This window comes from Phalaenopsis equestris, unplaced genomic scaffold, assembly GCF_001263595.1.
Source record: "Phalaenopsis equestris unplaced genomic scaffold, ASM126359v1 Scaffold000002, whole genome shotgun sequence".
Lineage (NCBI taxonomy): Eukaryota > Viridiplantae > Streptophyta > Magnoliopsida > Asparagales > Orchidaceae > Phalaenopsis > Phalaenopsis equestris.
Genome location: NW_018164444.1, coordinates 14,226,618 through 14,239,499, shown reverse-complemented (window position 1 = coordinate 14,239,499; position 12,882 = coordinate 14,226,618). Strand labels below are relative to the sequence as shown.

Here is a 12,882-nt window from a genome sequence, read left to right as displayed (position 1 = left end):
TCTTAACGTAGAGCTACGTTTGGAATTCAAAGTTACGTTTGGAATTCAATGAAATGACGCCACGTAGAGCTACATTCCTCACAGGGATCGCATAAAATACTCCATGAAATGACGCCACGTAGAGCTACATTCCTCACAGAGATCGCAGAAAATATTCCATTCGTGTTATTCCACATTATTCAATATTCCACATTATTCAGGTGTTATTGTGATTATATTCATATGTTATTGTGTTCTGAAAATATTCTCAGTATTATAATAACACTAACACATCAATACCACCACAATAACACTTGAATAACGTGGAATAACATAGAATGGATATTCTCCTGTGTTACCGGGCCGAATCACAGGAAAGCGCACAGAGTTTCCTTAAAGCCAAGTGTCTGCATATCATGGACTCCGAATGTGGTTCTATGTCAGGAGTTCTGATGTAATATGTTTCCCCATATTTTGACCGTTTTATGAAAAATAGACAATGGCTTTAGAACGAAAATATAATCACATTTTATGCATAATGAAAATTCAGAGACATTTGAAATTAAAAATTTGATAATAATATTATGATTTATTATAAAACTCTAATATTCCTACTAGAATTTGTATGCTAAAGCTTCATTAACAACTCTTATAATATTAAAATATAATAAAACCTAATATTAATATCCAGACTTTGAAAAACACTGTAGCGCATGTCAAAGCTAATAAACTATCATCATTGTTCAGAAATTTTTTAAACAATTAATTTTTCAGGGATTCTATAAAAATTCTCTTGGAAAAAGGAGACGTTGATCCATCTGGCTCCTCACAAACTGCAACATTTCTGAAGACTGTGGCCTCCCCCAGCCAGGTCAAAAATAAAAGGAAAAAGACAGTGCGCTCAACAGGGAGAAACCAGAAGAAACAAGAAAAGAGGCTGATACCTCTTGTTGGAACATTGTTCAATAAAGAAATGCACAGAAAAGACGCTCAAAATCACCCTGACGATCTCCAAATCCTTCCTTCCAAAGAAACTACCATTACAGAAACATCATCATGGTATTTTCTGCGATCCCCGTGAGGAATGTCCAGCAACTCGTGGAAGTCCATTCCTGCAATAAGAAAGTGGAAAGAAAAATGTGATTGGCATTGCTGATCAATTATGATTTAGCACACAGAAGTTTTACTATTAACTTTTAGAAATAAATTTAGGTTCTTTAAGGATCAAATTCATCTGGCAGACACAAAGGTTAATAATACCTTTTCTCGGCCTTTTGGCTAAGATTAAGTGTAGACACAAAGGTTAATGAACAATCAATATCATGCACAAGAGTATTTAATTTGGCTCAAAATTTCAAGATTGATGAAAACAATTAGGCATAGCACTACGATCAGTGGTCCCCAACGCCAAGAATATAAAACCACAACCGAATGGCAGCAGGTGATAATAGAGCAGCAACTCTAGAAGATTTCACAAGATCTCTATATACTTCCTGAACTATGTAAACAGTAGAAAAAATAAATGAAAAGTTACTTTTCCCTGTAAAGGGAACTCCTTCCTTGTCTTAGGAGAAGAGGAATATGCATCCCGATCCGGTACTCTTTGGCTCATCATTCCCACATTTCTGATACCTCCTTGCAAATGAAAGAATAGGAAATGACCGAATCCCAAATCCTCTCATATCTACACAGTCCATCAACATACCCCCTTCACTCAAGTTCCTTACCTCCCTCCTAAAACAGTTCTCACAAAATCTTCTTTCCCTTGCTACCTATGTATGGCGCGCCCATATTCTAAAGATATTTGCAGCAAATGGCTTTGCCGGATTTCTGAATGGCAAAAATCAAGATTTCAACAGGAATAACCCTTGACGAAACCGAAAACCCCCAAATCCAAGGGTGGACTCTCATCGATCAAAACCTAACCTAGCGGCCTTATATTCCATGATCTCACCCACTGTTGTTCCTCACATCATTAATTTGGGCAACCTTAGAGCACAGATTACAACCTAGGAACAGATCCAAGGTGATTCAACTGAAAAAAGAACTGCACCATATATCTATGAAGGATCAAACTATGGCACAATACCTAACGGAAATCCAAACTCTGGTGGATCACATCACTGTTGCAGGTTCCAACTGGATCAAGCAGATGTCATCCTATATATCCTCAATAGCACCTCCAACCTACAATGCATTCAAAACGGCCATTCAAACGACACTCCAACTTATAGCTCTAGATGACCTCTACTCTCTTCTTTGCAGCGAGGAATTCAATATTAAAAAAAATGCAACGCAACTCCCTACCATCGAAACTCCCATGGCGCTTAATGCATCCCGAGGACGCAACACACGCTTCACTAGAGGATAAGGCAGAAATCAACCAGCAAATCAAAGAGGAGGTTACTCGAATGGTTCGCATGGAGGAAGGACATCAACTCGATCCAACATAACATGCCAAATATGGCATAAAACTGGTCATTCTGCATCTATCTATTAGCATAGGACTAATCTCGAATATGCAGCTAAATTTCCAACTCAAGCCCTCAATGCTACCTCTAAGGAATGGATTCTAGACTCCAGTGCAACTGCCCACTTCACATCCGACCTTAAGTCAACTCCAACCAGCTACAACAAACAATGGGACTAAACAAGTCATGGTAGGTAACGGACAAGCTGTTCCAATTTTCAGCACAGAGGTGATGATCTTTGATACACCTAAAATATATAGTATTTTTATACACAATTTTATATCTAGATATTACGCTTTAATAAAAGGTATTTGTGTGTTTTTTTTCTTCAGGTACAACTAAAAAGGTGAAAAATAGCAGAATAAATGAAAAATGATCAAATATTGAGCAAAAATGAAAAAATAGTGCAAAAGTATTTTGGCACCTAAGCGCCAGATCTGGCGCTTAAGCGCCAAACAGAGAAGACCGTGCCTAAACGCCAGAGGTCCCGCGCTTAAGCGCCAGTGACAATTACTTGACGTGTTAATTCATTTTGATGAATTTTGAAGGGGCATTTAAGGTACCTATTGGCTAAAGAGGGTTGTTATAACTACTAGAAACGAAAATATGGTTAAAAGACTTGTGAAAGAATGCATCCTTTAGAGAATACATCAAATTTGGACACATTTTGAAGAAATACCAAGATTTTGAAGAACATTTTGAAGAAATACCAAGACACCTCTTGGAAAACTATAAATAGAAAGGCTTGGGACTTTTCGAGGGGCTGCTTCTAGTCTCTTCAAGTGTTTTGTTTTAGATTCTTTTTTGTTGTGATTTCTAGAAGGGACTGTAAAACACAAATATCTACTTTTATTTTAATTTTAGTTTCTAGTTTTTGAGAGTTAAGAGTATTGTAAGAAGAGAAGGGATTGTAAGAAGAAAGGGATTCAAAGGAACTTCAAGAGTTTGGTGGAGGATTTGAGATAAGTTTATATCTTTTTTGTTACTACATTTGATTTTAATTGAGACTTCTAATTGGTTTGACAGTGATTTCTGCTTTTAAACTAAAGTGTGGTTTTATTTTCTCCATGAATTCTGAGTAGTTTTCTTTGTCTTTTTCCTTAAAATGATAAGTAAAGTATTGGATGGAAGTTGTGGAGAATATTGATCTTTAATGTTGGAAGAAGTTGTGATGATTTAACTCCATGTACTTCATTTACTCCTTGATTTGACCCATTAAGATATTAAAATTTATTGTGAGAACATGTAAGAACCGCGATGACATTGTCTCAATCAACAATTGGAAAAAATCACATGAGATTGTATGGATGAGAATGTAATTCATATGATTGAATGTAAATAAATAGAGAAATAATCTTTGAAGGGTGTCGAGTTAGATGACTTTAAAGTAATAAGTTAAAGCCCCCAACTTGGTTTATTGTTTTAGGTTTTGATACGCGATGTTAGCCCCCATGTGGAGGGAATCGAGGGAACTTTAGAGTGAAAGCTAGTATCTTCTCTGCCTAGCCGGTCTTCAGAACTATTCAAACTTTAAATTAACTAATGTTCTTTATAGCATCTCTAGTAAGGGTAAAGAATAATATTGCTCCTATTTGACACAACACAATTTTGCATACTTCCACAACAGAATTCTTATACTTATTACTGATTCATGATAAGGAAAAAAAATATTTCTTATTCAGTGTTTTTTATCTTACAAAAACTCAAGTTTTTATTAGAAGTTATTATATTGTCAAAATATCAAAAATACCAAAAAGAATTAAACTTTAATTAATGTGATAATATCTTTAGTTTAAGTAACTGTCTTTTTGAAATAGAAGTTTATTACTTAATAGTGCGTATTGTGAACAATATCTGTGGGTTCGATATTTAGGGCTTAATCAAAAAATCTTATATTACTTGATAATGATACGTATTCGATACGTAACTTGATAATGATACGTATTCTTGCGTAGTATCCCAATATATATATAAATTAAAAAGTAGAATTCTTATTTTCTTCATAATCAAGTTTTTGGTGCTATTGCAAAGTAGAAAAGATACTTGAACAATATAATCGCATATATTGTTATACTGTTGCATATAAACAGTCGGGATCAATCTCCTTCCCACTCTAAATCATAAGCTCAATCTCTCCCAAATTCATCTCTCTAATCTCTCTAATCTCTCATAATCTCTTATCTATTCAAACCAAATACAATAATGTCATTGTCTCCTTTGATCATTCTGGCTGTCATTTCTGATCCTCGAACTCACAGATACTTCTCCAGGGTCCCAGTTCTAGAGGACTTTACTCGACTCTTGCACCAACTTATCTATCACAAGCATTTACTATACGTCTCTGCAAAATACAACAAGCTAAATTCTGGCATCGACGCTTGAAACACCCACATTAAAAAATTTTGCCCGTCATATCCAAACATCAATCTCTCCTCATCCCAACCACTTCAACTTCATGTAGCACATGCAACCTTACCAAGCGCCACAAACAACCCTTTGTATCGAGCATGGGACAAAAATATAAACTACTAGAACTCACTCATGGTAATGTACGAGATTCTTCCTCATTTATCTTTTATCAAGGCTATAGATATTACATTGTGTTTATTAATGACTTCTCTAAATTTTGTTAAGTATTTCCTATATGTACAAAATCTAAGACCACAAACATCACTACAAATTTCATTAAATCACTCCAACAACAATGCAACACTAAAATTAAAATTCTCCAATCTGATGGTGGAAAAAAATGTAATAACACTATGTTAAATGCTTTCCTCAATGACCTTGGCATACTACACCAATATTCATGTCCCTACACCCCTAAGCAAAATGGAGTCGTTGAAAGGAAGCATCAACACATCATTGAGACCACTTGGGCTCTACTACATCAAGCACACCTCCCCTATAAGTTTTGGACAAACATCCTCCTCACTGTCGTGCAGCTCATTAACCGAATGCCCACAAGAATCATTAATCACATATCTCACAACGAACATCTTCACCTAGCCGTACTACACCTATCTTCGGATTTTGGCTGCACATGCTACCCCATGGAGAAAGCCCCAAACATCCCACAAATTTGAACTGAGATCAATACAATGCATTTTCCTAGGCTACTCAATTCAACATAAGAGTTATAAATGCTAAGCCCACTACCAACAAAATCACCCTATCCTGCCATGTGATTTTTGATGAACATATATTTCCACTTCATTCAACAACTAATGCCCCTCTGGTTACTTAACACGTACCACCTACTTATCCCCTAAGGTCCAACCTCCTCCACCTACTCCACCAACACTCTCCTCTACATCTCCAATTCAAACTATTAGCATATCTCGTCCAGCGGCTACATCAACTACCCAACCAAATCTACTCAATTCCAACCCAACTTCAAATCCCATGATAACCCGCTTCATAACAGGTACCCTCAAACCAAGCCATAAACTCAATCTATTCCACCAAACCCGACCACTTCCTGATCATACCTCCTACACTCAGGCCTCCAAACATTCTCATTGGCAAAATGGCATGCAAGAGGAATTCAATGCACCACCCGCGCGACCAATTCAGACAATTCTTGGCTCACGATGGACATACACTGCTAAGGTCAACTCCAAAGGCATGGTTACGAGGTACCAGGCAAGACTAGTTGCCCAAGATCACCGACAAGAATTCGGCATGAACTAACATTAAACGTTTAGCTCTCTGGCTAAATTTCCTACAATCCACATACCACTACTTATCGTTGCTCTCCACCATAACTGGACCATACTTCAAATCGACATTTCAAATGTGTTCCTCCACGACACACTCAATAAAACAGTATACATGAAAGAACCATCGGGATTCCACAATCCACTGTTTCCTAAACATGTACGTCTACATAAGAAATCTTTAATAAAAACCTATTAAATGCGCATACCCCCCCCCCCCCCCCCCCCCCCCCTCCGACCCAAAGGTTGCATACCTTTTACGCCTTCTTTGCTACAAGTGGTTTTCAAATTAGCAAGGCTGATCCATTGCTGCTTCTTTATAATCAACAAAGTTCACAACTTCGTACTCATCTAAGTTGACGATATCTCATCTCCGACAATAATTCCACGCACATTTCCCAGCTTACCAAAAAGCTGGCTGCTTGCATCTAGCTCAAACATCTCGGCCCCATTGCCTGCTTCTTGGGAATTGATATTTACCGCTCAGAAAATCAATATTTCCTTAGTCAACAAAGGTATATACTCCAACTTCTCAAGACCACGAGAGTATAGGATAACCAACCCATCCATGTAGCTATGCAAACCAAGCAACCCACTGCTACCATCCCAGGCACTCCATTCCATAAACTAACACTCTATCGCCGGCTGATAGAGGTGCTTCACTACCTTACTATCACATGACCAAAAATTGACTATGCAGTTAATCACCTCTACCAGCATATGCACTCGCCCACTGTAGATAACTACAAGCAGCTTGCTCATTTGTTTCGCTAGTTGAAAGGCACGAGTCATTTTGGTATGAAGATTGCACTACGGAACCTTCAACTTACATCTTATGCAGATGCCAATTGGGCGATGATCACTCTGACTGAAAATCCATAACCGAGGTGTGTTCGTTTCTTGGTGAAACTCTTATTTCCTGGCAAGTGAAGAAACATTCTACTGTAGCTCGGCCCTCCATTGAGGTCGAATATCGTGCATTAGCCATTGCTACGACTAAAATCCTATGGCTTCAGTGCCATATAGCAGAATTTGGAATTCCCATCACTCAACTGACACATCTCAACTGCAACTACGTCTCTGCAATATCCCTGACCAATAATCCTATATTCCATGCGATGACCAAACATATAGAGATCGATCACCACTTTCTCCGTGATCACATCAACCTCAACAACATTCACCTTGAACACAGTCAATCTTGACAACCTAACATCCTTACAAAAGCTCTCCCCAAACATCAATTTTGTGACCTTCGCACCATGCTTATTATTCCAGCAAGAACTATCAGCTTGCAGAAGGGTATTAGACAGAACCACTACTAATGGTCCCCAACACCAACAATATCAAAACCACAACCAAATGCCAACAGGTGATAGTATAGAAGCAACTCTAGAAGATTCCACCTGACCTATACATACTCCTTGACTATGCAAATAGTAGAAAACATTAATGAAGGTTACTTATCCCTCTAGCTTTCATCCCTGTCAAGGTAACTCCTTCGCCATCTTTAAAAACAAAACAATTTGAATTTGGACTTGATTGAGATGGTTCATTATTTCAATTCAAGCCAACCAAGATTGGACCACACTCTTAGCTCAAGTTAGAAAACTCTCTCTCTCTTATATATTAATTTGAGAAGTGAGACAACGTCATGAACAAATATAGTATGTTGGCCCCTACAATTTGTGCCTCTTTTTATTCTAAGCCATATTCGTGTAACATTAAATTTAACTCTTATTTACTTCTCTAAGTGGGGAAGTATTTCACCAAAGCTATTGAATCTAACATTTAACCACTTAATCTTTCACTTGTAACATAGTGACGCGAGGCTGCTTGAGGAGGCTGGCCAAACCGGCCTAGCTGGGCTGGTCCAGCAAAAAGGCTGGACCAGCTGGTCCTCCTGGAGGCTGGAATTGCCATCCCCTCCTCCCTCCAATTCTTTCTTTCCTTTTCCCATTAATCTCCTATTATAAGTCATTGCAATTTCTATTTCTTCCCTTTCTAATTTCTTTCCTATTTAACAAGCACTGTCTATTTCTAGTTCTTCCCTTTTTAATTTCTTTCTTATTTTACAGCATTGCCTAACTTAAATACTAATACTATATATATGGAGGTGTTTTGCTTGGGGAATTCAGTTTTAGGTGATTAATCTGAGTTCGGATTCCTGTGGGGAGTGTTTTCTCTGTTCTAGGGATGTATCCAAGAAGATGGTGGTGATCTAAGTGTATCTTAATCCGAGGTGGTGTTGTATCTTCTTTCCTTTTCCTGCCCAACCCTCCCTCCACCCTCCTTTTTAGTTGTCAGTCTCCTAGCATTGCCCAGCTACCCCTGCCGCCACCCATACAAAATATCAATCTGCTGTCCAGTCATCCCCGCTTGCTTCCCACTTGATGCACCTTCCCACCTGCTGTTTACCCACCCCAAACAGTTGTTCTGCCTCCCCAAACCTACTATCCAGCCGACAGGACCTACCCTCCAGCTTGCCTACCACTCCAGTAGGCTACCGTCTGCTTACTGCTCCAGCAGGCTGCCACCTTGCTGCTGTCCAGTAGGACTCCCCTTTCCGTTGTTGTCCTGCGCGTCGACCACCTTCCAACACCCCCTCTCGGCTCATCCCAGCTACCGACCGGTCGTACAACAGTTTCATCCCCCTCTCGGCTCATCCCAGCTACCGACCGGTCGACAACAGTTTCCTTTCTACCCTCCGGATCTGCTGCCCTCCTCTAGAGGGGGTTGTTTATGACTTTTATATCGTCCATTCCCTTATTTTGCAACCGTCATTGTTGCTTATTGTTTGCAATTTCTTGTGTTGTTTCAGTTGAAGAGTCGTCTTGCACTTTTTTTGAAGTTCAGTATAAATATTTATCGTTTGGTTGTGATTTGGGTTAACTCTGGAATCACATAGAGTCAACAATACTTTGCTTTCAAGAAAACCAAAGTACCCATAAAAAGCTAGAGGCATTAGGCCTCACCAAAGAACCTTATTTTGCAATAATAAAATTTTTAAGAATATTAAATTCTTTCTCAAAGTCTATAAATATTTAAAACAAACTAATAAATTAGTCACACCATCATTTATCCTCAAATACATAGTATTAGAACCTCAAGTTTGGCACCAAACACAGCCGTTATAAATTAGCCCATATGTGAAAAAAATCTCTCAATCAGAACACATGCTAGAACAGGAGTCCAAATTTCATTGCCTTTGCGCCTATCTTCATCAAAAAGAACATCAAAATAGATACCAATCTACTAACACACTAGCATCTGTCAACTTTTCTTGGTTTTCATTTGCTTGTTACTCTTGTTTCTTTAAAGCTAAGTAATTCCTCTTCACGTGTCTTTCTTTCTAATAAAAGCAAATGATATCCTTAAAATTGTCATGAAACTTACACCTGCTATGATTAGAATTGACTTTTTCTCATAGAATCTCCCCCTAATTTTTAATAAACATATGGTTATTTATCACTCCCAAGAACGCCTTTCAAAGAACACTTTTGACATCCTTTAAACCTATTATATCATGTCCATAAAATACTGCCAAGAAAGTACTTCAAAGGAGATGAAGAAGCAAAAGAGTAATAATGCTCGATCCTTGGCACAATAGTTACATCAATAATTCACAGCACTTAGGTGACAGAAATAAACTCAAATGTGATTTGATCAACATATTTTTTCACATGCAGTGTAAATGCACTCTTTTTCCATCGATATAATTTGTTCGAGACTCGTGATTATCTATTAAGGCTCCAGCTTACGCCACAAACCTTTATCAATAGTTTAATCCACGATCTCCATCAAAAACTTATCCAATAAATATAGTTGAATTGCTAAGAAAGCATTTGCATCTAGCTTTGCATTGCCTTTCAAACAAATTCAACAGCGTCTTTGAAAGCCCTATGAGAACTTCGCCAAGACTTGTTGAAGAACTCAAATGAGCCATCATCCTCCAAAGCCCAAAGCAATTTCAATCATCAAAATTCTTGATCTCTTATCACAGCCATCATACTCCTAATCTTCTATGTGATATTAGACATTAAAAAAGAGAGCATGCCTGGCTAAACTTGTACAAGTAACAACCTTAAAAAGAATAAGATTGCCAAAAAAAATAATGATAAAAGAGGTCAAGCACATAAAAAAGACCTCAATTTTTATGTGGCGAAAAAGATACACCTGCGTCTGCCACCACACAGATCAAAATATTCCTCTAAACCTCAAGGGAGATGACATGAAAGATCTTTTTCATCAATTAGGAGACGAGCAAAGTTCACAACATTGATGAAGAAAAAAGAAAGCTATTTATGGGTTGTTTGGTCTCAGCAGCAAAAGGAGAGCATTTCGTTCATTTTGCAAGAGTTTTGAGAATCCTCCTGATGCTTTGTTGAAAAAAAAAACAAATCCAGTGTAGAAATTCAATGCAGCTAGAATCCATTTTCAACTTTAATTTTAATTTATTGGGTCATTATATTTATTCAAATTTCAAATACACCGCATTGTAAAGTGTGCTCGTTGTCCACCACCTGTTGCCACCGCCACCAGCCACATTTGCCACTAACTGCACGCCTGCTAGCCACCGCTTGTTGCTACAATTCGGCTGCCATTTCCACCACCCCACCGGTTGCTCGTTGGTCACCACCCTCCATATCTACATCGCAATCCGAAGCCGGTCAGTTGCCAACCGTTGCTGTTGAACATCAGTATTTGCTAACCACACCACCTTCGTCAATCGCTACCCTTCGATGTCAATATCGAATATTTTACATTCAAATAATTTTTCTCAAACCAAACAAGAAAATATGAAATTATGCATTTATTTTACACTAAATCAAATAACTCTATAGTATTCCATAAACAATATATTACTTTTATGTTGTGTATACCCAAAAATGATCAGCACGAATCTCGAGGCAATCTGACGGACTATATCAAAATATTAAGTAATCAGAAAGCCAAATAACTTATGAATTAAAAGTCAGGTGGCAAACCAGCCAAGCGAAAGGCTAGCGACCAATCAAAGGGTCACCCAAACCGGCCTAAAACAACCTCCCCAACGACTGAACAAAGGGCCAACATCCCCAAAAATCTCACCTGCATTAAAGGGAGGCACTCTCAACAATCCCCCATAAAGAACTTTGCCGAACACAAAACCGATTGGTAGCACTACGGCTGACCGGCAACCACTCTCAAAGCTGACTGGCTTTCTAGAGCGAAGAACAACCGATACATATACAATATAGAAAGCCGACACCAACATCGTCGACTGACTCAAAGATCTATAAACCAAAAGGCTCGGAAACATTAAATGATGCCAAAATCAGTTGTAAATATGAAAAGGCACGACAAAGGACAATAAAAAATGTCTTATAGCCTCATATTAAAGCAGGGGAAGATAAGTAATTTTCCACTTTATGAACCTCCATCTTCTATAAATTGGGGTCTATTACATGTAAAAATTTTTTGGCTTTTTTCTCTAGACTCATACTCTATAGGGAGTGCTCTCTTCTTTTCTCTTGTAATCTCTATGAGAGAAGTCTATGCGTGCTCTTTATTTTCTTCTTCTTTCTCTCTCCACTTCTCCCTCCAGATTCTTAACGCTATTCAACATCCTCAAAGATGTGGTGAGTGTGGAGCATGTTACCAACAAGACGAGAAGCGACACCAATGAGTTGAAATAGATCTTAAAGACTCTTAAACAAGAAGAAGAACAAGGAGTTAATTTAATAGATGTGAAGCCTAAAACACTGTTTACGTCACTTACTAGAACATTTGGCTAGGAGGTGAGTAACTCTAAAAGAATGTCTGGCTCCCACTGGTTAAAACAAATCGATCGACCCAACTAGCTCACCGCTCGGTCTGTCTCTAGAGGCTGTCACCCCGTTCACCACATAAAAAAGGTATTATTTCAAAAATCATTCTAATATTGCAAACAAATTCTCTAACATCCTCCCAGGTCCAATTGAGGCTTGCGGAACTTGAACCCAAAAGTTACACCGATCGTAGCCCTCAAAAGGATGATTGACAGAGTACTCAACGTTGCCGTATCAAAAAACTTTACGCTTGAGTCAGATAAAGCTCTAGGAGAGGTTCTTACCTAGTAGTGACAAGCTCCGCGAATGGTATGCATAAATCACCACAGCGACGAGTCAGCGGTTATCCCGCGAAGGCAGCGGCAAGATCCTCCTAAGACCTGGCGAAATGTTAGCCCAACTGAAGCGATGATCTGACCTAGTGATTTAGACCTCAAAAAGTGTAAAATGTGAATCGAATGATTGTGGCAAAAAGCAAATGCAACCGACAAAGACGCCATAGACGTCCAATCAACACCCCGCGCCAAGCATAAAAAAAGCTAATCGCTAAGCTCAACGTCAATATCGGTGATTACCCACATGAAGGCAGCGATGTGGGCCGAATCAAGAAATAAATCTGACTAAAGCAAAATAAGAGAGGCAGTGTAAGACTTGTGTGGGGTCATGACAAATCAAAATGACACGATCTTGCACAAGATCCAAGTCATCCAATGAACACATGCTCATCACAAAGCAATTATCACAATAAAATACTTAAGGTAAAAGTCAAAGGAATGAAAAATAACCAAATTGTCTCATTTCATTACAAACATAAAGAAATACATAAAATTTTGATGTTTACAAAAGTTTATATGTATATGTATATGTATATATATATATATATATATATGTATATATATATAT

The 12,882-nt window shown here is 38.2% G+C and overlaps 1 protein-coding gene across 2 annotated transcripts in view; it reads right to left on the bottom strand.

Moving 5' to 3' along the window:
* Window positions 1–670: 670 nt before the first annotated feature.
* The window catches only part of LOC110022426 (protein phosphatase 2C 32), a 43,972-nt gene continuing 31,760 nt past the window's right edge, over window positions 671–12,882 (bottom strand). For both annotated transcript variants that reach the window (XM_020721373.1, XM_020721363.1), the window contains exon 5: window positions 671–1,091. In XM_020721373.1, the coding sequence (XP_020577032.1) occupies window positions 976–1,091 (116 nt within the window). In that variant the 3' untranslated portion in view covers window positions 671–975. The remainder of the gene's footprint in view (window positions 1,092–12,882) is intronic.